Source organism: Suncus etruscus, chromosome 12 (genome assembly GCF_024139225.1).
Source record: "Suncus etruscus isolate mSunEtr1 chromosome 12, mSunEtr1.pri.cur, whole genome shotgun sequence".
In the NCBI taxonomy this organism is placed as follows: Eukaryota; Metazoa; Chordata; class Mammalia; order Eulipotyphla; family Soricidae; genus Suncus; species Suncus etruscus.
Window position 1 is genome coordinate 68,439,443 of NC_064859.1, and position 26,378 is coordinate 68,465,820.

Below are 26,378 nucleotides of genomic sequence, written 5' to 3' on the forward strand. Positions count from 1 at the left end.
ACTAACGCTATTTGCAGATGAAGTGATAATACACATAGAAAAACCCTAGAGACTTTACAAAACACTCTTACAGAAACAATACACCAATATTACAATGTAACAGGCTAAAAAATCAATACACAAAAATCTGTCACATTTCTGTACATAAATAACAAATGGGAAAAGTTAAAAAAAATTCTACTCCATTTGAAAGTGTTCAGGGGCCAGAGCAGTGGCACAGCAGTAAGACATTTATGCCTTGTACTCAGCTTACCTAGGACGGACCATGGTTTGATCCCCCAGTGTCCCATATGGTCCCCCAAGTCAAGAGTGATTTCTGAGCACAGAGCCAGGAGTAACCCCTAAGCGTCACCAAGTGTGGCCCCAAAACTAAGCAAAACAAAAATGTAAAAAAAAAAGTGTCCAAAAATCAAATACCTAGGAATCAAGTTAATTAAGTAACTACTGAATATATAGAAGAAGTCAACAAGAAATGGAAAAACATTCCATATTCAGTGATTGGAAAAAATAAACATTTTCATAATAACCATCCTACCCAAAGCATTATATAGGTTCAATGCACGTCTCATCAAAATTTCAATGACAGGAACCAAAGAGACAGCACAGCGGTAGGGCATTTGCCTTACATGCAGCCTACACGGGAGGGACCCGGTTCAATTCCTGGCATCCCATATGAATGCCTGCCAGGGGCAATTTCTGAGTGCAGAGCCAGGAATAACCTCTGAGTATAATGGATGTGACCCAAAAACAATAATCAATAAATAAATAAACTAAATAAAGTTTTAAAAATAAGTCAATGACATCCTTCAAGGAATTAGAATAAACTCTACTAAAATTTATATGGAGTCATAAAACTCCCCAAATAAGCAAAATTATTCTAAGGGAAAAAATAAATTGGGATATAGCTCATGTCTTGATTTAAAATTATAGCATAAAGCTAAAGTAATCAAAACAGTATAATAATGGAACAAAGACTCCAAAATCAACATAAGAGAACCATAGAACCCAGTGATGAACTTATAAAGTGATAAAGTACATGGGTGTTTGAAGTAGAGGCAAGGAAAGCTTTTGATAAATGGTAGGGATAGCCACACATAAATAAAAATTTTTCAAAAGAAAGAAGTTGATTTTTTATCTTATAACAAATAAAAAAGTATTCAAAATGTATTGAAGCATCAGCAAGAGACCGTATACTATACTGAGAAAAGTATAAGGTAAAACTCACCAGTCTATGGACCTCAGGGATGTTTTCTATTACTTGACTATATTGACATAAATAACAGAAACAAAACAAATGAATAGAAATACATCAAAAAATTCACATGAGGGCCCGGAGAGATAGCACAGTGGTGTTTGCCTTGCAAGCAACCAATCCAGGACCAAAGGTGGTTGGTTCAAATCCCGGTGGCCCATATGGTCCCCTGTGCCTGCCAGAAGCTATTTCTGAGCAGACAGCCAAGAGTAACCCCTGAGCAACGCCAGGTGTGGCCCAAAAACCGAAAAAAAAAAAAAAAATTCACATGGAAAAAGAAACTCAAACTGAAATAGAAAGAAACCCTTCTGAATGGGAGAAAACATTTATATATAACATCAGATAAAGAGCTAATATCTAAAATAAGTAAAGCATTCACAAAACTCAACTAAAATCAAAAAGCGAATACCAATCAAAACATAGGTAGAGAAGGAGTGGCATTTCCACAATAGCCACTTTCAGCCAGTAAGCGTAGGAAGATGTGTTTATCACTTATATTAGGGAAATGAAAATCAAAAATAACAAGGAAATATCAAGATACCATTCATGACAGTGATAATGGCATATAACAAAGAGACTGGAAACAACTGGTGTAAGTAGGGGTGTGATGGGAAACGAACACTTGAGTTTCAAATTGTTACAAGAACTACTGTCTGATTCAGCCTCTATAAAAAAAAATAAAAAATAACATTTCATTTTTTTAAATAATTTTTATTGTGATCAACATGGAAAATAAGATTTCTGGGGAAAAAAAAAGTAAGAATAGCACTTCCATATGACCCAGCATTTCCACTTCGTGGCATCTACTACCAAAATACAAAAACAGTAATTCAAAAATATTTAGGTACACCTATGTTCACTACAGTGTATTTCCATACAATAATCAGAACAGGTATATATGTTGCCAAGCACATAACACCTGCATCTCCCTGTGTAATATGTGGACTTTCATACTTCAACTCTGGTATGTGTTCTGGGCCTCTCTCTGTCTTCGGAGAAGCTTATACTCTCCCTTAAGCACATTATTCTTTCTCTCTTATGTTTTCCCTCCCCTTCCTCATAACCTCCAAATACAACTTGTTTTTACTCTAAAAAAAAAAATAGCCAGGACATCTGAGTAAACAACCCAAATGTTCAACATCAACAACAAAAAGATTCTTTAAAAGTTAATGTAGGGGCCGAAGCTATGGGGCAGGGCATAAGGCGTCTGCCTTGCGCGCACTCGCTTAGGATGGACTGCAGTTCAATCCTCTGGGGTCCCATATGGTCCCCCAAGCCAAGAGCGATTTCTGAGTGCATAGCCAGGAATAACCCCCGAGTGTCACCGGTTGTGGCCCAAGAACAAAACAAAAAAAGTGAAAGTGGGGCTAAAGATATAGCACAGTGGACAGGGCACTTACTTTGCATGCTACTGAACTGAGTTCACTGGCATCCCATATAGCCTCCCAAGCCCCATCAAGCGTCATCCCTGATCTGAGTCAGGAGTAAGCCCTGAGCACTGCTAAGTGTGGCCCCAAACCAAAATAAAATTAAAAAAAAAAGTTGGGATATATACACAATGGAATACTATGTATCTGTAAGGAACAGATGAAATGTACTTTGCTGCACTATAATGAAATTTGAGTGTTAAATGAAATTAGTTAAAAAGAGAAGGATGACATTTCTCATCTGTGGTATACAAAGAATCAAAACAAGGGGATAGACTGCATGCAACAATAATAAAAATTTGACTTTATATTAGCAAACAAAGAGCTGGAGGTGGGGATGGAATGATGATTAGAAGGAATATTAGGGCATTTGTGGAGGGTCTGGAGCATTTTTTTGGTGGTGAGGTGTGGTCACTCTGTATATCACAAACTGAGTACAATGGTAAGCATAGGGCCTAAACTACAATTAATTTCTAATTCACATCTGTAGATAACCCAAAGATGATTTTTAGCAATCTGGCATGAAAAGAAAAATGATATTTCCCTTTAAGCAACTGCATTAAAAAGGAATCTTAAGAAACAGATTCTCCCCATGGAGTCATTCTCTAGATCAGTGTGACCACATTGAGAAAAGAACAGACAGGAGACTTTTATTTTTAAGCAGCAGACAGAACGGGGTCACTGTAACCTTGTACAATACACAGCACTCCTCTGAAACAGACCTCTTACCAAGAACTGCCCCCAAATCACCAGGATAACACATCAGCAAACTAGAGATTACCACAACACTGTGTCATTAGAGGGCAGATTAACTCCTTGGGACTTTAACAAATTGTTTCTAAAAGAAAAGGGCACAGTCAAATTTCTTCATTTTGTGCGAAATAAGTACCTATTTCTCATCTTCCACAACCAAAACACACATTCAAAGGAGTACATGAAAAAAATCAAAACCTCTTAAGTTACTTGCGAATACCTGTGCTAACAACACTTTGTGAGGGCCTAAGACTGACACCCTCTTCTTTATTCTTGCTTGCATTCATTCCTTCGGATTTATTCCTCTAAGTTCAGTGTCATCACAAGACTGTCGTCTGTGCCCTGCACACTCTATGTGCTATCTGCCTCCAATAAAGTTGCGTACTATCTCTCCTCTAGTCCAAGCAACCCCCGTTTTCCAACAAAAGAATTCACCTCAGACCTCCCTTTGTATCTACCTCTTAGGACTGAGATTGCTTTGAGACAAAAGTACCCCTGGCTTAGACTGTAACTGAGAAAGTTGGCGAACCCTTTTTCCACTCCTTCACTCACTCCTCTACTTCTTTCTCTTCCCTAAGAAAATCATCTCACATACCCCCTTCACTTCTGAAATGATCTTGAGTTCTTTCTCCCTCTATTTATTAATTCTTCATTCTCAATTCATGTCTAAATTTAATGGCAAGACATAGATATCCTTACTCAGATATTGGATTCCATTCTTCAGATAAGCTGGTCTTGTAGGCTTACCCTGGAGATTCTCTCCCTATCTATGGCAGACACATTACAAGTATCTGACATGGGAACACTTCATTTCTGGCCCCAGGACTCCCCTATATGACGTCTTCCAGGCTTCCCTGGCCCAGTCACATGACAGGCTTGCTCCCACACTTTTGTCTTAACTCTTCTCAGTACAAACTTTTCTCCTAAGGAAGTTTCCTGTCCTTCAAGGATCTAAATAATAACCAAACTGGTGACAGCCAATGTTAACTTCCTGCCCACTAACCATTTCTGATACCAGCCCCTCCCCACCAAGTGGAACTATGTCAGCCTAACTAAACCAAGGGAGGCACTATTTATCTCAGTGAGAGCCTTCCTTCCAACCGATTAACCCAACAACTATACAATCTAGTCCTTCTGTGGCATTTCTCCATCCTCACTGCCACTCCTCAATTCTTCCTTAAGTTAAAATATAGTTTCATGGGTTGGGGGAAGGTTTCATTCTTCTCTTCACAAGCTACAGGAACTCTATCAAAAAAGGAGAAATCAGAAACACATTCTGTCCCTGCCTTCAGTGAAACGTGAAAGCATCCATCCATAGCATGAGAAGAACGCCTCCGATGGTGAAGAAAGTCAGAGATGAGAGAAGGTGCTGCAAGAGAATAAAAGAGCCTCAGACAAAAGCAGGAGCTCATAGACCTCCAAGGAAAATGTCCTGCTGAAGACAGCAGAAGCCACTCAGATGGGACTTCACCAACAGGCACTGGCTGCTGACAGGTGCACCCCACACATACTGTGGAAAGAACAAAAGCAAGGCGGGAAGGACTAATTGGCATCTCCTCAGGAAGCAGCCTGGCTTGGGGAATAGGAGGATGTCACACTGCACAATGCACATCTGCTGCTGTCCATTGTCTTGGGATAAAGGACAGCTCAAGAACTAACTCACAAACAAAGCCCAGATTTCTGCCAGCCAGGGTATACACACCTAGCCCCAACTCCACTTCAGAGCCACTGAGAGATGGACAGATATATTCACTGAAGAAAGACACAGATAAAAGATGTCGGCATGGGAGACCTGCAAAGGCACCAAAAGAAAAGAATGGGAAGGCAAGACAGACAAGGCAAAACCTAAGCACAAGATGTTGACATAAAAAAGCAAAAGATTACAAGTATACGTATACACTTTAGCAAAACTTTATAAAGCAATCCACTCTGAAAGAAAAAAAAAGAAGAAGTTAAAGATGGAATACAGGAGTTAAGGTACTTGCCTTCCACCCTGACCTGATAACTCTGGTTCTCATTCCTAGTACAGTATTGCCAGTGGTCACTTTGGTCACTTCTAGTCATAAAGCTAGGAATAGTCCCTAAGCATCATCAGTATGGTCAAAAAAAATATTCTGAGCAGGACCAGGAATATACCCAATGGCAAAAGTAAATGTTTTGCATGGATTTTATTCTCAGCACTGCAAAATAAATATAGAGATAGAGATAGAAGGGGCAAATACAATCGTATAGCAGTAGGGTGTTTGCACTGCCTTGCACATGGCTGACCCAGGTTCAATCCCTGGCATCCGATATGGTCGCCCAAGCCTGCCAGGAGCAATTTCTGAGCCAGGAGTAACCCCTGAGTGTCTCTGAGTGAGACCCAAAAACAAAAGAGAGAGAAAGAGAGAGAGACAGAAAGATACAGAGAGAGACAGAGACAGAGAGAGAGAAAGAGAGAGAGAGAAGATAAAAGTCCCTTCCACAGACTGGCTGAAACGACCCACAGACTGGCTGAAACGACCCACAGACAACAAAAGGCAGACCCTAATGCTGACTGGCCAGCCCCAGAGCCCCAGATAGCACAAAAGCACCAAGTATCCAATAGTTGGCTCCTCTCCCCAAGCCACTGAGCAGGACTAAGGTAAGCTGCTCAGTGTGCCCATTGCTGAAAACAGGCCCTCCCTCACTCCTTCCTGGCTCACATTCTCTGCACTTAGGGGCCTTGAAGTGAATACAATGCATGTCACTATTCTCACCAGGTCTCAAGCCCAGAAGTTTCTCCAGGTCCAACAACCTCTCATCTAGGACTTGTAAGAAGGGCAGCTCCAGGCTTAAACAGAGTGCTGGGATCATGTACTCCACCCTGTCTACACCTAAAATGCCCCACCAATCCCTCTACACTGATGATCCTTTTATTGTTTTCTTTTTTTTTTAATTTTTCAGGCCATACCTAACTATACATAGGTCTTATTCCTACTCTTGCACAGCTCAGAGGATCATATGTGATGGCAGGGATCAAAGTGAGCTGTGTACAAGGCAAGGGCCCCACCTGCTGTACTATCTCTCTGGCCCCTGCACTGATGATTCAAAGTGATAGACCCACCACTCCCAAAATACCACCAAGCTGATGATTTCTCTCTCTCTCTCTCTCTCTCTCTCTCTCTCTCTCTCTCTCTCTCTCTCTCTCTCTCTCTCTCTCTCTCTCTCTCTGTCTCTTTCACACACACACACAATATGCTCAATTGTGCTGACCAGATAGTCTTTTTTTTATGTTTTTTTTTTTTTTTGGTTTTTTGTTTGTTTTGGGGCCACACCAAAACAAAATTGGGTCATACCCACTTCAGTTACTCCTGGCTTTGCACTCAGAAATCACTCCTAGCAGGCTCTGGGGATCATATGGGGTGCTGGGAATCAAACCCGGGTCTATCATCTTGGGTCAGCCATGTGCAAGGCAAATGCCCTACTGCTATACTATTGCTCTGGTCCCCAAGAAGGTCTTCTTAAAGTCAAAAGTCAAAATAAAAAAAAAACCTCTTAAGAGTTAAAGAACCGGAGCCGGAGAGATAGCATGGAGGTAAACATTTGCCTTGCATGCAGAAGGTTGGTGGTTTGAATCCAGGCATCCCATATGGTCCCCCGAGCCTACCAGGAGTGATTTCTGAGCATAGAGTCAGGAGTAACCCCTGAGCACTGCTGGGTGTGACCCAAAAACCAAAAAAAAAAAAAAAAAAAAAGGTCATTATTTGGTACAGAGAAGATTACCATGGCCCCTGCACAAGGATGACATGCAAATTCGTGAAGTGTTCCATATTTAAAAAAAAAAAAAAAAGGTCATTTGGGGGCTGGAGAGTTGGCATGGAGATAAGGCATTTGCTTACTGCTTACTGCTTACTGCAGGGTCAACAACAAGGGCCAGCTCTAACATGATATCCTGACAATGAGGAAAATGTGAACAACTTGACCTTAGAGCAGTTTAGCCTACCTTACCAGCTAACGACAAGACAAAACCAGAAGACGTGGCACCCTCTGGTAGGTCCAAAAAGCCAAGATCGTGATTTACAGATGACTGGCTGCTAGAACCACGACCAGACTGTATACATCTTGGGACCAATAAAAAAGCCCTAGTCTAGGGCTTGAGCTAAGACCTGCACAATAAGCATGATCCCCAGTTCCAAAGGTCCGGCAGAGACAATTGTAATGGAAAGGGGCTTCTGGAAGCACAAAGAAAGACGCTATTCTAGATGCCATCCTAGGTTCAGTGCAAAGACCAAGACCACCAACCACAGAAGATGGATTAAAATGGCACTGAGGTAACAGAACCTCTAGATTCACAAAGACTGACTTCACCATAAGTCCCACCTCAGGATCTGCACAGATACTGAGACTTCTAAACACAGAGCTCTGATTGTATCACCCTGGACAGACCAAAAAAAAAAAAAACACCACCGGGAGAGTAATGATCCTGAGCAAAGAGCTGATCCCATGACACTATACTCCAAGGACGGAGAAACCCCATATCGCATAGGGCAAGTGAATTCCTTTTCGAATGACCCCAATATTTACTGTGCTAGGGCAGGAGGGAAAAAAACAAAAATACAAAAAACACAAAACCTTGGACATTTTTTTAATATATATATATACATATATATATATGTATATATATATATATATATCTTACCTTCATTTATTATCGTTATTATTATTTTTATTTACCTAGCTATTTTGGTCGATTTCTCTGTTTGGATGTGATTATTGAAATTATTGTCCCCAATTATTCTTATTTTTTTCTCTCTCTCTTCCTTTCTCTTCTTTCGTTTTGTGCTACGCCATGTTTCTTATTTCAAGACCACGGCGTGTTTTTTTGTTTGTTTGTTTGTTTTTTATTTATTTTTTTTATTATTTTTTTTAATCTGTTTTTTGTGGTGCCTATCGATATAACCGGAGTCCTCACTGGATATTTGACACTTCTTTTGGTACTGGTGGAGTGTTTCACCTTCTTGTTCTCATGCACTTCCCAAATCGATGATGAGAACCTCTAGAAGGATTCTGTCCATTTTCGGGGTATTAGACCCTTACCCCAGTTTATTTACTTTCTCTTTTTCAGGCAAAACCATGCAACTTGAACTAGCTAGCCCTGCCCCCACTTACAGGGGGAAATAAGGGAGGCATCAAGACCAAACTGATGCAAGACTACTAAGTAGTAGGTTAGATACCGAGGGGACCACATATTCTAGCCGCCCTGAGGGTGAGGGAAGAGGAAATGGGAGGTAGGACAAAAACGGAGGGGTAGGAAGGACAATTTGGGGATGGGAAGCCCCCCTGATTTTATGTAAATATGTACCTAAAATATTATTGTCAACAATATGTAAGCCACTATGATCAAAATAAAATTTATATTAAAAAAAAAAGAAAGAAACTGTGGTACATAAAAAAAAAGGTCATTTGGGGGCTGGAGAGTTAGCATGGAGATAAGGCATTTGCCTTGCATGCAGAAGGACCATGATTCGAATCCTGGCATCCCATACGGTCCCCTAAGCTTGCCAGGAGCGATTTCTGAGCATAGAGCCAGAAGTAACCCTGATCCAAAAACCAAAAAAAAAAAAAAGGTCATTTGGCCAGAGTAAGCACAGCAGTAGGGCATTTTCTTTGCATGTGGTCAATCCAGGATAAACCCTGGGTTCAATCCCTGGCATCCCATATGGTCCCCCAAGCCTGCCAGGAGTGATTTCTTAGTGCAGGGCCAGGAGTGATTTCTTAGTTCAGGGCCAGGAGTAACCCCTGAGCATCACTGGGTGTGGCTCAAAAGACCCAAAAAAAAAAATGTCTAAAGTACTACAATACTATCAACTGAGAATTATTGATAAAAGATTTAGAAATTGATTGCTACTGACCAACTATGTAAAAGTGTATGTGAGTACACTTCAAATCCATCTAGATAAGAGCAAATATGAGATTTGAGGGGCGCATGGGCATTGACCACAAAAAAAAAAAAAAATCCCATCAACTAAGGAAATCCAGACTTGTGCAGACATGAGGGGAGCACAGATCCAAGGGAAGCACAAGCACCAACCCAGCCACCTTGGGAACAGCCCCATCAATAAAGGGATTTCCCACAGACCTAAGGGGAAAAGGGGCACCAGCACTGTGACAGCTGCCACAGCAAAAATGGCACTTGGAGACAACGCATATCTGAGGGTACCTTGGGCACCAGTTGTTGAATATATCGTAGAGAGAGGAACCCCAAAAAGGTTCTTTTGACCACACAGGTCAAAGGCCATGCCCAGAATATTGGCTCCCAAGCAGGTCAACATTTACACAGCCACAATATAATATCTCACCATATAAACTCTCCTGAGAACTACCTGGTAGTGAGAAAGACTGACAGTGACATAGAAAGAAGCACCTTGAAACTACAGAAGGAACTATTGTAAAGAGTGCCAAACTCCACTACACTATGGGGTGAAGAAGATAATCTTGCAGGCCCTATCAGTATCACTCCCCAAAATAACCTCTGTGAAATGGAGGTCAGAGTGGAAATCTTTAGGATTTCAATGAGCTCAAAGAAACAATGGAACGGACTGCCAATAAAACACAGGAGAATATTAGAGCAGAAATGAGAAAAATACAAACAGAAATGTCAGAGCTGAAAAACTTGGTAAATGAAATAAAAAATTCATTGACGGAAATGAATGAAAATGAAAAATCTCACCAGAAGAGTAAGAGCTGTTGAGGATCAAATCAGTAAGCTCAAAGATGAAATGCAGAAAACTTCCAGATAACAACAGAAGATGAGAAAAAGTCTCAAAATAAAGGAACAGCTGACAGAAAATATCTTCAAAATAAATTAACAGACAACAATAGAACTTTGGGGGAATGAAGTGATAGTACAGCGGTAGGGCATTTGCCTTGCACGCGGCCAACCAAGGACAGACCTGGGTTCAATTCCCGACAACCCATATGGTCTCCCAAGCCTGCCAGGAATGACTTCTGAGTGATCCCTGAGCACCGCTGGATGTGACTCAAAAACAAAAAAAAGGGAGGGGGGGTCTTGGGGAGAAATTCAACAGACACAACATAAGAATCATTGTGGTCTAGGAGAGTAAGGAAGAAAACTCTTTTTTGAAGAAGCAACAGTCAAAGACATCATTGCTGAGAAGGTCCCAGAACTGAAGAGCACATGCACCCACTTCCTGGATACCCAAAGACTAGCAGCTAAGAGATACCTAAATAAAACATTCTAAGGAAAAAAAATATTCTAAGGAACATCCTAGTTGCTATGATGAAAGCCTCAGATAAAGATATAATACTAAAAGCAGCAAGCTCAATAAAAGAAATTATATGCAAAGTATCATCCTTAAAAGTTACAGTAGATGTATCACAAGTAACTCTTCAGGTCTGAAAGCAGTGGTGGGATATAGTGTAGAAACTCAACGAAATGAATGCCTCCCCAAGAATACTTCATCCAGCCACACTCTCAATCAGAACTGAAGAAAGGATATACAGCTTCACAGGTAAATAAGAACTCAGAAAATTTACAGCCTCAAAACTAACTTTGCAAGAACTGAAGAAGGTACTTTAAGGAAAAACAAAGCCTACAAAAACAAAAACCCTGTTGTATATGTAAACATTTTATGAGATTATTATGTTACTGACCCTACCCTAATCGGTGATTGTGTCCTACCCTAGGGTGTGACCTGGCATTCTGCTCCCACCATTGGATGGTACCTGATCCCACCATTGGGTGCTACCTAATTCTGGGGGATATAAGCAAGGGTCTGTGGAAGGCAAGGGGCTTTTTGGCTGGAACAGATGCTGAGGCTTTGGGCTTCAGTCTTGTCCTCCAAATAAAGCTGATATTTCCACAAGCCTGACTGTCTGCTAGCTATTTACCCGCCGCTTCACCTCAGAACCGCCCGCTCAACAGGGTGGCAGACTCGTGCTCCGAGCTGGAGGGGAAAGACCTCATCCTCCATCCCTCCATCAGTCAACCTCTTGCTGACTTGCAATAAAAACCCTACAAAAATGATGGCACAAAATTCTGTATCAATAATTTCTCAAAATGTCAATGGAATAAACACACCAATTAAGAGACATTGAGTAGCAAAATAAATCACAAAACAGAATCCAACACTGTGATGCCTTCAAGAAACACATTTCAATAGTCAAAGCAAACACAGACTCAAAGTCAAAGGTTGGAAGACAATCCTTCAAGCAAACAACTCCCTTAATAAGGCTGGGGTGAGGTTGACATGTTTGAACCAGACCAGCTCCATAAATTCACACTTTTTTCAAACAAGATGTAAACCAAGCCATGAAAGATCATGGGTACAGTGGTGACACAGCACAAAGTTGGTAACCTCAGAATGAGAGAGTGGGCAAACCCCAACCCTGCCAAAGCCATACTGCTATAACCATCAAGCAGAATCACTATTTTGCTGATGGCCTCACCTCACCAGCCCTTTATGATACCCTTCAGGGACACCAATCTGACCAGACATCAGGTATGTCAGGAATTAAGCTGTTATCACCAGAGCCTTTTGAATCAAGTGTGAGCACCCTCTCCCCATATCTTCCCTTCTCCAGAAAACCTGGCAGCTGTAACCATGATCACAAATGCAGTCGTCATGTTCACACCAGGACAGCTCCATAGACTTACTCTTTTCTCAAATGAGATGTAAATCAAGCTGTGAAAAATTATGGGTACTCAGGCCAAGCAACAGAAGCTGATAATTTCAGAAGGAGGGAGTAGGCCAAACACTCACTCTACAGAAGCCATGCAGGCTGAATCCATCACCCAGAATCAGCATTTTGATAATGGCTATACCTCACTAACCCTCTATGATTCCATCAGAAACACCAATCAGAGCAAACTTCAGGTTCACCAGTTTAGGTCTGATATCACAAGATTTTTTGGAGCAAGTACGGGTAACCTCCCTCTGCATCCTCCTTTTTCCAAGGGCCTGGAAGCTTAGAACATGTTCTACAAAAGCTGAAGTATTAGTAATAGTGCTTTGAATTACTTTACAACTTCATTTGTTTGATGCTTTCATCCCTATAGGAATACATTAATTTAACAGAATGGACAGCTAATAAGAGCTTGCTAAACCACCTGTGATTGTATTAATGACTCCATGGAGATATAATAATTTTCACAATTGTGTTTGCTACTGTACTTTTTTTCTTCCTTCTCTTCCTTTTTCCTTTTTATTTATTTTTATTTTGTAATAACTTCTCTCACTTATCTGGAAACAAATGATTAAGGTGAACTATGTGATGCATTTTCTTTAAATAAAGTAAAATAGAAAAGGCTGGGTGGCCATACTAATATCAGATGGCATAGACTTCTTATTTAAAAAGGTTTCTTGGACCCGGAGAGATAGAACAGCGGCGTTTGCCTTGCAAGCAGCCGATCCAGGACCAAAGGTGGTTGGTTCGAATCCCAGTGTCCCATATGGTCCCCCGTGCCTGCCAGGAGCTATTTCTGGGTAGACAGCCAAGAGTAACAACGCCGGGTGTGGCCCAAAAACAAAAAACAAAAATAAATAAGTAAATAAGTAAATAAATAAATAAATAAAAAGGTTTCTTAAAAAGGTTGCATGTGGCTGACCCAGGACTGATCTGAGTTCTATCCCCGGCATCCCTTATGGTCCTCAGAACATATCAGGAGCAATTTCTAAGTGCAGAGTCAGGAGTAACCCTGAGTACCACCAGGTGTGGGCCAAGAACCAAAAAAAAAAAAAAAAAAAAAGGTAGTAAGAGACAGAGAGGATCATTTCTTAATAATCAAGGGATAAGTACAGATAAATACATCAGGAAGAAATAACACTCTTAAGCATATAAGTGCCCAATAAGGGGCCAGTAGAAAAACAGATGATAATAAACTTGAAGAAAGACATCAACAGCAGCAACACAATAGTAGTTGAGATTTCAACACTGCTCTGTCACCTCTTGATAGATAAACCAGGCAAAAACTCAACAAGGATATACTAGATTTGAAGGAAAAAAATGAGATGGGATTAATAAAAATAAAGGGCTTTTCATCCCCAAAAAGCAAATACACATTCTTCTCAAGTTCTTGAAACATTCTTCAAGATAGACCACATGCTAGGCCATAAAACATAACTCCATAAAAACTGTTTCAACTATCTTCTCAGATCCCTATGCATTGAAAATAGAGCTAAATTACAAACAGTTACAGAAAAAAAAAATTTTTGTGGATTTTTGGGCCATACTCAGTGGCACTCAGAGGTTATTCCTGGCTCTGTGCTAAGAAATCGCTCCTGGCAGGCTCAGGGGACCATATGGGATGCTGGAAATCAAACCTGGGTCTGCCCAGGTCGGCTTCGTGCAAGGTAAATGTCCTACCACAGTGCTATTGCTCCAGCCCAGAAAAATAATTTTAACACCTAAAAATTAAAAAGCTCACTAAGGAACAGTCTGTGAATCAGAGAGGAAATCAGAAGGGAAATAAAAAACAAATCCTAGAAACAAATGAGAACGAGGACATAAACTGCCAGAATTTGTGGGACACAGCCAAAGTTATATTAAAAGGAAAATTTATAACGTGGCAAACATTCACCAAGAAGAAGGGCCAACCAAAAAATCAGCACAGCTTTAAAAAATTGGAAAATGACCAACAACTGAGTCAAAAACAGGCAAGAGAGAGGAAATAATAAAACTTAGAGCAACATTAATGAACTGGGAACCCAAAACAAATCCAAAAGATCAATGAAAGCAAGAGTTGGTTCTTTGAAAAAAAATAAAAAGATTGATAAATCATTAGCAAGACTCACAAAGAAAAAGAGAGAAATCTAATAAACCAAATTAGAAATGTCACAACACAGAAATTCACAGGATAATCAGATTACATTGAGCATCTTTATGCGAAAAAATGAGAGAACCCAGAGAAAATGGATAAATTATTGGATTTCCACCCCAAAAGTTGAACCAAGATGACTTTAAATACCTGAACAGACCTATCACTATTGAGGAAATGAAATGGTAATCAAAAGTCTCTCCCTAAAAGATCAGGGACCAAATATATTCAATAGTGAATTCTTTCAGATTCAAAGAGGATAAGCATATTCAGAAAATCAAAGAAACAGAAATACTTCCAAACAGATCCTAGGAAGCTAACATCACTGATATCACAGGCAGAAAAACAAACAAATCACAAAACAAGAGAATTAAAGGCCTATAACCTTGATGAACACAGATGCAAAGATCCTCAACAAAATACTACCAAGCAGAAACCAACAATTCATAAAAAAAATAAATAAATAAATAAAAATAAAAAAACAGAAGCTATGACCATCCCAGGATACAGGGTTGATTTAACATATGCAAGTCCATCAATATAATACCTGGTATCAATAATAAGAAAAATAAAAATCATATATCAATAAATCAGATAAAGCATTTAACAAGATTAAGTACCCATTCATGATAAAAATTCCCAATAAGACAAGAATTGATGGAACTTTACTCAAAATAGTATAAGTAATTTACTAAAAGTCACAGCAAACATTATCTCAGTGGGGAAAGAGAAAAGCCATTCCCCTAAGATCTATCACTAGATAAGGTTGGCCACTCTCACCATTTCTACTCAATATAGTACAGGAAGTACTTGCCAGAGCAATTAGGCAAGAAAAAGATAAAGTGAATCCAAATAGAAAGAGAAGAACTCAAACTCTATTTATGGGTGATAGAATACAATACTTAGAAAGCCCAAAGACTACCAAAAAAACTTCTAAAACAATAGATTTGTATAATAAAATGGCATGCTACAAAGTTAAAGTGCAAAATTCCATGACTTTTCTATATACCAATAAAGATAAGAGATATTTAAAAAATCAATCCCATTCAAATTTGTGCCTCAGAAAATCAAGAACCTCAAAATCAACTTAACTAACAAAATTAATTTAAGAAAACTACAAAACACCACTTCAAGAAATAAGAGAAGACAAGGAAATGGAAATACATCCACAGCTCATGGATTGAAAGAATTAACATCATTAAAATGGCAACACTCCCCAAAGCATTGTACAGATTCAGTGCAATTCCTATAAGAAGAGCCATGACATTTTTCAAAGGAATTTATCAAACTCTCCTGAAATGTATATGGCACAATAAACCTCTTTGAATAGCTAAAGCAATCCTTGGGAAAAAGAATATGGGGGGAGAGGATCACAAAGGAGCAGTAATTAAAATGTCATGGTATTAGAATAAAGACAAACCTCAGATTAGTGGAATAGAATTGAATATCCTGGGCAGATGCCCCAGTTATATGACAAGTTATTTTTTGATAAAAAAAAATAAAGGCAAAAAATGTGAAGTAAAGGGAAAAAAAAGCCTCTTTAACAAGCAATGCTGGGCAACCTAGTCAGCTACTTCCAAGAATCTAAACTAAGACCTCTTCTTGACACCATTCACAAAGATAAAATCAAAATGGATTAAAGTCTTGATATCAGACTTAAATCCATAAGATACACAGAAGAAAATATAAGCAGAGGTCTACATGACACTGAAGCTAAAGTTATTTTCAAGGATGAATCGCCATTGACCAAACAAGTGGAAGTAAAGATAAACAAGCAGAACTGAATTAAATGATGGGGCTGAATTAAATGATAGCACAGAGATAAGGCGTTTGTCTTGCATATGGCCAATACAGGATGGACCCTAGTTTGAATCCCAGCATCCCATATGGCCCCCCAAGCCTGCCAGGAGCAACTTCTGAGCACAGAACCAGGAGTAACCCCTGAACACCGCTGGGTGTGACCCAAAAACAAAAACAAAACAAAACAAAACAAAAAAAAAAGAGAACTGAATTAAATTAAGAAGCTTTGGATGCAGAGAGAAAGGGACTCTCATTCATGGCTGGTGGAAATGCAGACTGGTCCAGCCTTTTTTGGAAAATAATATGAATATTCCTCAAAAAACTAGAAATTGAGATTCCCTATGGCCCAGCAATACCATTCCTAGGTATATAGCCTAGGAGCATAAAAACACGATGCAAAAAAAGTTCTCTGCATTCCTATGTTTATTGCAATACTATTCACAATAGCCAGGATCTGGAAAAAAAAAATCCAAGTACCTGAGAACAGATAAGTGGCTAAAAATACTGTGGTATACACAATGAAATACTATGCAGCTGTTAGGAAAAATGAAGCAGTGACATTTGCTAATACAAGAATGGATTTGGAGAGTATTAAGTTCAGCTAAATGAATCAGAGAGAGAGGATTAAGCATAGAATAATTGTACTCATTTGTGGGATATAAAGAAAAAAGATAGTATGGTAATAATATCCAGAGACGATCGAAACTAGGGCCAGGAAGACCAGTCCATCCATGGTAGGAAGTTGCATTTTGCCTGGCATCTCTATGTCTGAGCACTTCCCAGCTACAATGGAGCCAGATTTGTGCAAGTACCATTAGTAAGGTTATGATATAGCACCACACAATGTCAATGAAAAACAAGTACTAAGGGCCAGGTATGTGGTTCAGGGGTAGAGGATATGCTTTACATGTCTGAGGTCACAGGTTCAAGTCCCATTCTCTCTCTCTCTCTCTCTCTCTCTCTCTCTCTCTCTCTCTCTCTCTCTCTCTCTCTCTCTCTCTCTCTCTCTCTCTCTCTCTCTCTCTCTCTCTCCCTCCCTCCCTCCCTCCCTCCCTCCCTCTCCCTCTTTCTTCACTCCCCCAGTATGTCTCTCTCTTTCTTCTCCCCCCGTCTCTCTCAGTCCCAGTCTCTCTCTCAGCCCAGTCTCTCTCTCTCTCAGTCCCAATCTCTCTCTCAATCTGTCTCTCTCAGTCCCAGTCCCTCTCTATCTTTTCTCTCTATCTCATACAATATAGATGGTGCTGGTCAAAGATCAACCAAGGACCACTCCATCAAAAGACTGGGTCTTTTCCAGGTACCAGAATCCAAGTTACTTTATCATGCCTGAGATCCACCTCTTAGCCACACCCTCTACCCACTGAGCAGGCATGCTTGAGCCCATCCAGATTCAACAATATACACAGTACATCCCTCTCATAGATAGCATCACTACTTTTTTTTTCTTTTTTTCTTTTCCATTTCACCACTACCATTGGTAATCAGGTCTTTTACTTTTTTCGTCTGTTGTTTTTTTTTTTTTGGGGGGGGGGTGGTGGTGTGGGGAGTCACACTCAGCAGCGCTCAGGGGTTACTTCTGGCTCCATGCTCAGAAATCGCTCCTGACAGGCTCGGGGGACCATATGGGATGCCGATATTCGAACCACCGTCCTTCTGCATGCAAGGCAAATGCCCTACCTCCATATCATCTCTCCGGCCCCATACTCAAGTTTTGTTCCTATTTCTATACTCAATATCACTCTTGGTGGGGCTCAGGAGAGTATACATAGGTGTTGCCGGTGATCAAACCCAGATTAGTTGCATACCAGGCAAGTGCCCTGTCAACTGTACTAGCTCTTAGTACAGTTAATCCTTTACAGTACAAATTAGTCCTTTACTAACTTGTTAGTAATTTCTTTACTATGTTTGCAAAATAAAGATATGCTGACAGGTACTTCATAAAATTAGGACTTTCCTCTTATCAGGAAGCAGACACAAACAAAAATTTAACTGGTGGGTAATCTGACTAGTCAAGTTCAGGGAAAGTCACAGAACATGGCATTTACAGAGCTGGTGACAAGAAAGCCAAGACTGGTCAATTAAAAGGCAAGAAACTCACCTATAAAAAAGAAAGGCTTTGGGGCCTGCACAGTGGCGCTAGAGATAAGGTGTCTTCCTTGCCAGCACTAGCCTAGGAAGGACCGGTCCCATATGGTCCCCCCAAGCCAGGAGCGACTTCTGAGCACATAGCCAGGAGTAACCCCCTGAGCATTATCAGGTGTGGCCCAAGAAAACAAAAACAAAAACAAAAAAAAGAAAAGCTTTAATAATTAGAGGGGCAAATTATGTTGTACAAGGGAAAAAACTGATTAGGTTGAAACCATGGATCCAGTGGTAGAACATGCACCTAGTATGTTCATGGGCCTAAGTCACACCAGTGCCACAAGGTCAACAAGCACCACCAGTGACCCCCAAACACTTTAAAAAAAACTACACTTTTTAAAATAAACAAAAATGAACTAAAATCATCGACACAAATCAAAAATCCCTTCCAATGAGTACCAATGTTCCTAAATACTAAAAGGTATTCCATTTTTTTATCTTAATAACTTCTTTGTGGCCTTTTCAGCCTTTTATTTATACCACCCTATACCCTCCCAGCTAGATGATAACCAAAGATCAAAATTCAGAGCTCTGTCTTCTGATGTAGTACTCTCCACAGTGATTTCAATGTCAATGACAGCCAAATCTCCACTGTAATTTTCAGCTCTTTTTATGTTTACAGAGTACTAGTGCTTATAAGTCAACATAGTCAGAGCCTATGGGGCTGCTGAAAGTAAAGAAGTGCAAATATCAGCTTCTTATTTGAAGAGAAAGAAGAAATTCAGATAAAATATTTGACACCCAAGGCAATGATCAACTTCTTTGATTTATCCAGTGTCAGGAAACAATAATTTAAGCTACCTCAAAAATCTAGCACTGATGATCAAAACTGGTGTAATTTGGGCCTGGAGAGATAGAACAGCGGTGTTTGCCTTGCAAGCAGCCGATCCAGGACCTAACGTGGTTGGTTCGAATCCCGGTGTCCCATATGGTCCCCCGTGCCTGCCAGGAGCTGTTTCTGAGCAGACAGCCAGGAGTAACTCCTGAGCACCACCAGGTGTGGCCCAAAACCAAAAAAAAAATAAAACAAAAAACTGGTGCAATTTTTTTTTTTTTGGTTTTTGGGCCACACCTGGGGGTACTCAGGGGTTACTCCTGGCTGTCTGCTCAGAAATAGCTCCTGGTAGGCTCGGGGGACCATATGGGACACCGGGATTCGAACCAACCACGTTAGGTCCTGGATAGGCTGCTTGCAAGGCAAACGCCGCTGTGCTATCTCTCCGGGCCCGTAATTTATTTTTTTAAACAGACATCCAGAAATTATTATGAGCATTATCTTATGTTGAAACTTGGCTATTAAAATATCTAGAAACCTTATATATACCTCTATACGGTGCCATATGTACTTTCTTCCCCTGTATACTTAGTTAAGGAGAAAGCAACATAACTTAAGCTTTTAGTTTATTTTGTCTAGGGACTACATACAGAGGCGCTCAAGGCTTACTTCTAGATATGTGTTCAGGGAACACACTGTGGTGCTTAGGGGACCAAAACAAATGTCCCAATATAACTACTCTACAAATTAAATAAGGACAGGCTGTAGTTCAGCTGTAGGGTATAAACAGGCCTTGCATATGTAAGGCCTTCAATTCAATCCCAGCAACATACACACAGATGAAATATATGCATAGTGCTAAAGAGTAGATTGACACTTAAATTCTCTAAAAATGATAGCTCGAGGCCAGAGAGATAGCACAGCTGTAGGGGTGATTTCTGAGCGCAGAGCCAGGAGTGAACCCTGAGTCGCTTGGGTGTGGCCCAACAACCAACCAATAAATAAATAAATAAAGTTTAAAAAAGGAATAAAAAAACTGAAATGTTAACTAAGGAGCCAGTTTATATCTGTCAGATGTCAAACTCTGTAATAGTCTATTACAGATAGAAAGTTAAGAAACAGCATTGGAGGGGCCGAGAGATAGCATGGAGGTAGGGTGTTTGCCTTGCATGCAGAAGGACAGTGGTTTGAATCCCAGCATTCCCTACGGTCCTCCGAGCCTGCCAGGAGCCGTTTCTGAGCAAAGAGCCAGGAGGAATCCCTGAGCACTGCCGAGTGTGACCCCAAAACCAAAAACAAACAAACAAAAAGAGACACCCTTGGACAGAATATATCTATAAGTACTCTATCTCAAAACGAAATTCTTTTTAGGTGCCAGGCACTGCTCTTAATTAAATGAATTAATTCATCAATTTTTTGTAAAAATAAAATGTGCCAAGATGCACATTTCCCACCACATTAGCAAAGAAAATAAGGACAAAGATCACAACTATTAACTATTGGCATCAGAATTTAAACCCCAAGAATCTCAATAGCTCCAAGTTTTTAGAATTAAAACTGCTACCTCTCTTGTCCAAGTTCCTTAAAAACAGTGATCCTAGGGCCTGGAGAGATAGCACAGCAGCCTTTGCCTTGCAAGCAGCCTATCCAGGACCAAAGGTGGTTGGTTCGAATCCCGGTGTCCCATATGGTCCCCCGTGCCTGCCAGGAGCTATTTCTAAGCAGACAGCCAGGAGTAACCCCTGAGCACTGCTGGGTGTGGCCCAAAAACCAAAAAAAAAAAAAAAAAAAACAGTGATCCTTTGTATTTCTAACACACATATGCTGCACATAGTCATCTATAAAACTTCATAAGACATTAAACAGTGTTGTTTGTTTATTTGTCTTCTATTTGTCCTTGGGTGCTGCCTTAAACATAACAAGTTCTCAAAAGCGACTGGAATCAACAAAAATCAATAGAGGATTCCAAGAAACCTACCTGCCCTTCCAACCCACTCCCTACTCCAGCCCTAGCCCTGCACTCCAAGGGGGATTTTCTTGCTGTATTTCTAAGTTGCCAAATAGATTCACAGCTCTCTGCTTTTACTATAGAAGTTCATTAGTTTCACAATCATTGGTGGAGCACCTACAAAGTGATAAATACATACCTTGAAACACAGGTTGTAAAGTGAAATAGTAAATAAGGCAGGGAGGGAGTGTGACATTCAAAGAGTTTGTGGTTCAGTGAACAGGTCTGTCCCCCCATGTGAACACCTAAGCTTTGATTATGGTCACACATAGAATGTCAACCTGAGGGGGGCTTCACTGAGGGTACACCAAACCTTTCCATGTCTTTGCAACTCTAAACATGTGTGTGCCAATTAAAAGAAAGAGGAAGGCAAGGACCGGGGAGAAGAGTTTCTGCCTCCTGGAAACGTAGCCTAGTCCACCTGTACACTCCATCTGAGGGGTGAGATGCAGGCCAGACCAGCCTGGAGGGATGCTGAGGGCCTGGAGGTCCCAAACCTGAAGGTTGAGGCCTAAAATCTCTGTGCTCTGTGCACACTCAAAGGCCCACAGACCACACGTTCATGACACCCCATATGGCAAGTGCACAGGGAGACCGGTCTCGCTCTGCAAACCAAGGGATGCCGTAGGGATCCTCCTGTGACCCACCTGGAACTCCAGGCCGTAGATAACCGGCGCGTCGTCCTCCATGCTGGGGGCCACTTACACGCCAGAGACCAGGTGTTTCAAGATCCATTCATTTCTTCCCTTAAATCGCGACGCCGATGGACCATGGACCTTTAAGGCCCACCCCGGCTCCCGTAGGAACGACTTCCGGTGCTTTTCCTTATACGTCATCAATCCGTTCCGAGTTCCTGGCCAATGGCTGCGACGCTGGATTTGTGCGCATGCTCATTTCCCTCTGAACCTGTCAATCTGCAAACTAATGGAGGGGGAGGAAAAGTTAAGACTTGGAAACCGGGCAATGGGAGGCCCTCAGCTCCTGTTGATTCTTAGTTCTTAAAACTTACAACTTGGCATCTTCCGTGCTCCTTAGTTTCACAGTATCTGGCTTGGGTAGGTTACATTTTGCACGATTTTAAAGAATTGTTAAAAAGTCACAAATAAAACTGACAGATAAGAAGTTAGGGAGCTATCCCCTAGCTCAGTGTTTTTCAACGTTTTTGTGCAAAGGCACACATTTTTCATAAAACAAAACAAAAAAAAAAAAAAAAACGAGACACACCACCATTAGAAAATGCTAAAAAAAAAATTAACTGAAAAAAATTAACTCTGTGCCTATATAGACTATATATAAAGTAATTCTCTTGAATAGAAATCAAATAAACACAAAGAAATTATTTTATAATAATAAAACATTTTATAATTGTTCATATTTCTGTTTACTTACTGAGTGCAAAACCTGGGCCTGTTTGGCTTAACACAAAACTAAAATCCTGGCAGGAATGGAAGAAAGACACACACATAGATCTTCATCAACAGCTCTCAGTCTCTCTTTGTCTTTAGAATATAATGATTGCTCTATTTGTGAAACAGGAATTGTGAAATAGGAAATTGAAATTTTTCCCACAGCACACCAAACAATATCTCATGGCATACCTGTGTGCCGCAGCACAATGGTTGAAAAATGCTGGCCTAGATGTCCCCTGTGCTTCTTGGGTGAGCTAAAGATGCTTGACAGATGTGTCAAGCTCAATCTGACCTGCTCAGGACTTTAAAAAGTTCAAGTACTGGGAAAGAAAGTCACTGCTTTGCACTCCAGTGGTAAGCGATACCTGTCTCCATAAACTGGTATTATCTACCTTTGTCTCTGAATTGGAATCTGCCAGAGAAATCCCTTGGATTTCCAAGTTTTATCTTAAGTAAATTGTCATCGTGCAAAGCTATAGATTGTCTTTCTTAGGTGTATTTCCATCTGCCTTCTTTCAAAGTAAGCCATGACTCTTGGCAGAGTGAGTGACATTGCTTGTCATCCCAAAATGCCAGAACTGAACCCCCTTCATTGAAAGCGATCTACTGACTTTCAGGATCATGCTCACCTTCAGCTGTGGTTCTGCGCAAAGATTACTGTTGGTGGTGCTCGGGGACAATATGGGGTGCCAGGGATCAACCCTCATCGGCCTCATGCAAGGCAAACTCTCTTACCGCTGTTATCGATCCTGCCCCCCTGCTGTGTAATTTTTTTTACTTCTTCTACCCTTGATTGACCTGTGTAACAAATGGGTCTGAACAGCACTGTGTGACAATCATGATTGATTTGTGCAATGAAACAAATGAAAAATAATCCGAACAAATGAAAAAAAAAAATGCTCAGCTTACCTAACTTTAAAGAGAACGCAAACCAAAATGATTACCTATACCTCTTAAGGTGGCTATTACCAAAAATCGAAAGGTAAATTTTGACAGAGTAAGATCACCTCCCCAGATAGGCTTTTCACAAAATGTTTAGAGCAGACTTTTCTTTTTGGTGGGAAGGTAGGTGTCTGGAGGTATCTTCCAAGCAATGCCTCTTATTGGAGCTAAGTGAAGTGGCACTCAGTATGCTTGATTTGGTGCTGCTCTGGAGCCACCAAGACTATTCTCTGTGTTCTCGGTGGACCCTGCTGTGTCAGGAATATAACTAAAGTCCTTTAAGCTATCTCTGAAGCTCTGAGCAGGAATTTTCTACTGCTAGGTATAAGAAAGTAAGGTCAACAAAGGCATTATGAGAATTCAGAAAAACTTAAGCACAACACTGAAAAAAGCAAATTGCCAATATGATAACATCTCAAGAAACTATATATTGGAGAAACATGTTAAAACAGGTTAAAAACATGTTAAAACAAAGGAAACATCTAGGTTTTTCATATAATGCAATCCCCTTTTTGTCATACAAAACCTCCCCATCTCTCATGTTCCCATCAGACCATTCCTTAGCTCAGAATACAATGTCCCAGGTTCTATTTACGTTAGAATGTCAAGTCATATATATGTTTTCATATTGGGGTATATAGAAACACAATAATGGAATACCAATACCCAATGATAATAAAAACAAAGAACATGATAACTGGTATTCAGTAGGAAACACGTTACCTGAAGGGGATAGGGAATGAGACAATACTCTGGTGGGGGAAGCACTCAGCCAGGAGGAGAAGATGCTGAAAGGTGGTAAAGTGTTATGTATAAAACATATAAGCAATTGTACTGTAAACCACAGTACAAAATCTTTTTATATATTTTTTATTTAAACACCTTGATTATATACATGATTGTGTTTGGGTTTCAGTCATGTAAAGAACACCACCCATCACCAGTGCATCATCACCAAAGTCCCAAATCTCCTTCCTCCCCACCCGACCCCCGCCTGTACTCTAAACAGGCTTTCCATTTCCCTCATACATTCTCATTTTTAGGACAGTTCAAAATGTAGTTATTTCTCTTTTTTTTTTTTTTTTTTTGGTTTTTGGGCCACACCCAGCGGTGCTCAGGGGTTACTCCTGGCTGTCTGCTCAGAAATAGCTCCTGGCAGGCACGGGGGACCATATGGGACACCGGGATTCGAACCAACCACCTTTGGTCCTGGATCGGCTGCTTGCAAGGCAAACGCCGCTGTGCTATCTCTCCGGGCCCTGTAGTTATTTCTCTAACTAAACTCATCACTCTTTGTGGTGAGCTTCCTGAGGTGAGCTGGAACTTCCAGCTCTTTTCTCTTTTGTGTCTGAAAATTATTATTGCAAGAATGTCTTTTATTTTTCTTAAAACCCATAGATGAGTGAGACCATTCTGAGTTTTTCTCTCTCTGACTTATTTCACTCAGCATAATAGATTCTGTGTACATCCATGTATAGAAAAATTTCATGACTTCATCTCTCCTGACAGCTGCATAATATTCCATTGTGTATATGTACCACAGTTTCCATAGCCATTCGTCTGTTGAAGGGCATCTTGGTTGTTTCCAGAATCTTGCTATGGTAAATAGTGCTGCAATGAATATAGGTGTAAGGAAGGGGTTTTTGTATTGTATTTTTGTGTTCCTAGGGTATATTCCTAGGAACAAAATCTTTTTTAAAGTGTCTTTTGTAAAAGCAAAAGAAGATAGGGCAGGGGACATTGGTGGAGGGAAGTGGATACTGGTGAAGAGTTCCATGTCGAAACATTGTATGCCTGATGCCCCACTATGATACCTCTGTAATTTCACCAGGACTAAATTTTAAAACAGCAATAATAAAAGTGCATATATGTACATACACGTGTAATTAAATTTGATCTTTTATCTATGAATTTAATAATGTTTCTCATTATCGCTAATTTCTACCCCCTGCTAAGAACTCAGAGGGGTGGAGAAATGTACTAGTGTACTTCAAAAGTGGAATATTTCCAGGGATCAAAGGACCCCAGTGAATAGGATCAGAGCAGGAGTGCCACAGAGGATCAAGAAACCAGACTGAGGGGCCGGTGAGGTGGCGCTAGAGGTAAGGTATCTGCCTTGCAAGCGCTAGCCAAGGAAGGACTGAGGTTAGATCCCCTCACCTCCCAGATGGTCCCCCCAAGACAGGGGCGATTTCTGGGCACTTAGCCAGGAGTAACCCCTGAGCATCAAACGGGTGTGGCCCTAAAAAAACAACAAAAAAGAAAAAAAAAAAGAAACCAGACTGAGGGGGCCAGAGAGATAACATGGAGGTAGGGTGTTTTCTTGCAGAAGGACAGTGGTTCAAATCCCGACATCCCATATGGTCCCCTGAGCCTGCCAGGAGCAATTTTTGAGCGTAGAGCCAGGAGTAACCCCTGAGCGCTGCTGGGTGTGACCCAAAACAAAACAAACAAGAAACCAGGCTGAATAATTAAGAAAAAATTAAAATAAACCAGAGAAATGAGAATACAAAGAGTGGGGTGAACACCTAGCAGACTGAGAGCGCATCTATCTCTCACAGAGTATATTTATTGTCTCATACCAGGAAACTATAACAGGGAACACATATTTAGGGGGTGAAAGCAAATTGATTACAAACATAAGTATTCTTATAAGAACTACTCTTAAACTCCACTACTATATCATTACATTCCTTAGCCATTTGAGAAAAACATCTTTCTTGGTTCTGTTTTTTTTTTTTTTCACAGTGTTTCAGATCCATTGCTTCTGTGGCAAACGAAGACAGCCAGCACCTTGCTCTTAGATCCCAACAGTTATGGAGAAAAGGGAACCTTGATACACTGTAGGGAGCATGTGAATTGTTGTAACTACTATGAAAAAAATAGATTTTACTTCAATACTTAAACATACATTTACTATATTTACACTTCTGGGATCCAAATAAAATAAAATCACTATCTCAAAGAGAGAGCTGAAGTCTCATATTCATCAAACCATATTCACAATAATCAGGAAATGAAAATAACCTAAATGTCTAATAAAAGATGAATTCATAAGGAAAACATAGTGCATAC

General features: G+C 40.4%; 1 protein-coding gene and 1 pseudogene across 1 annotated transcript in view; one reads left to right on the top strand and one right to left on the bottom strand.

Moving 5' to 3' along the window:
* EIPR1 (EARP complex and GARP complex interacting protein 1) overlaps window positions 1-21,695 on the bottom strand; it is a 184,475-nt gene extending 162,780 nt beyond the window's left edge. The window contains exon 1 of the mRNA XM_049784868.1: window positions 21,600-21,695. Within this exon, the coding sequence (XP_049640825.1) occupies window positions 21,600-21,641 (42 nt within the window). The 5' untranslated portion in view covers window positions 21,642-21,695. The remainder of the gene's footprint in view (window positions 1-21,599) is intronic.
* LOC126025313 (uncharacterized) lies at window positions 7,156-7,229 on the top strand (annotated as a pseudogene).
* Window positions 21,696-26,378: the final 4,683 nt, after the last annotated feature.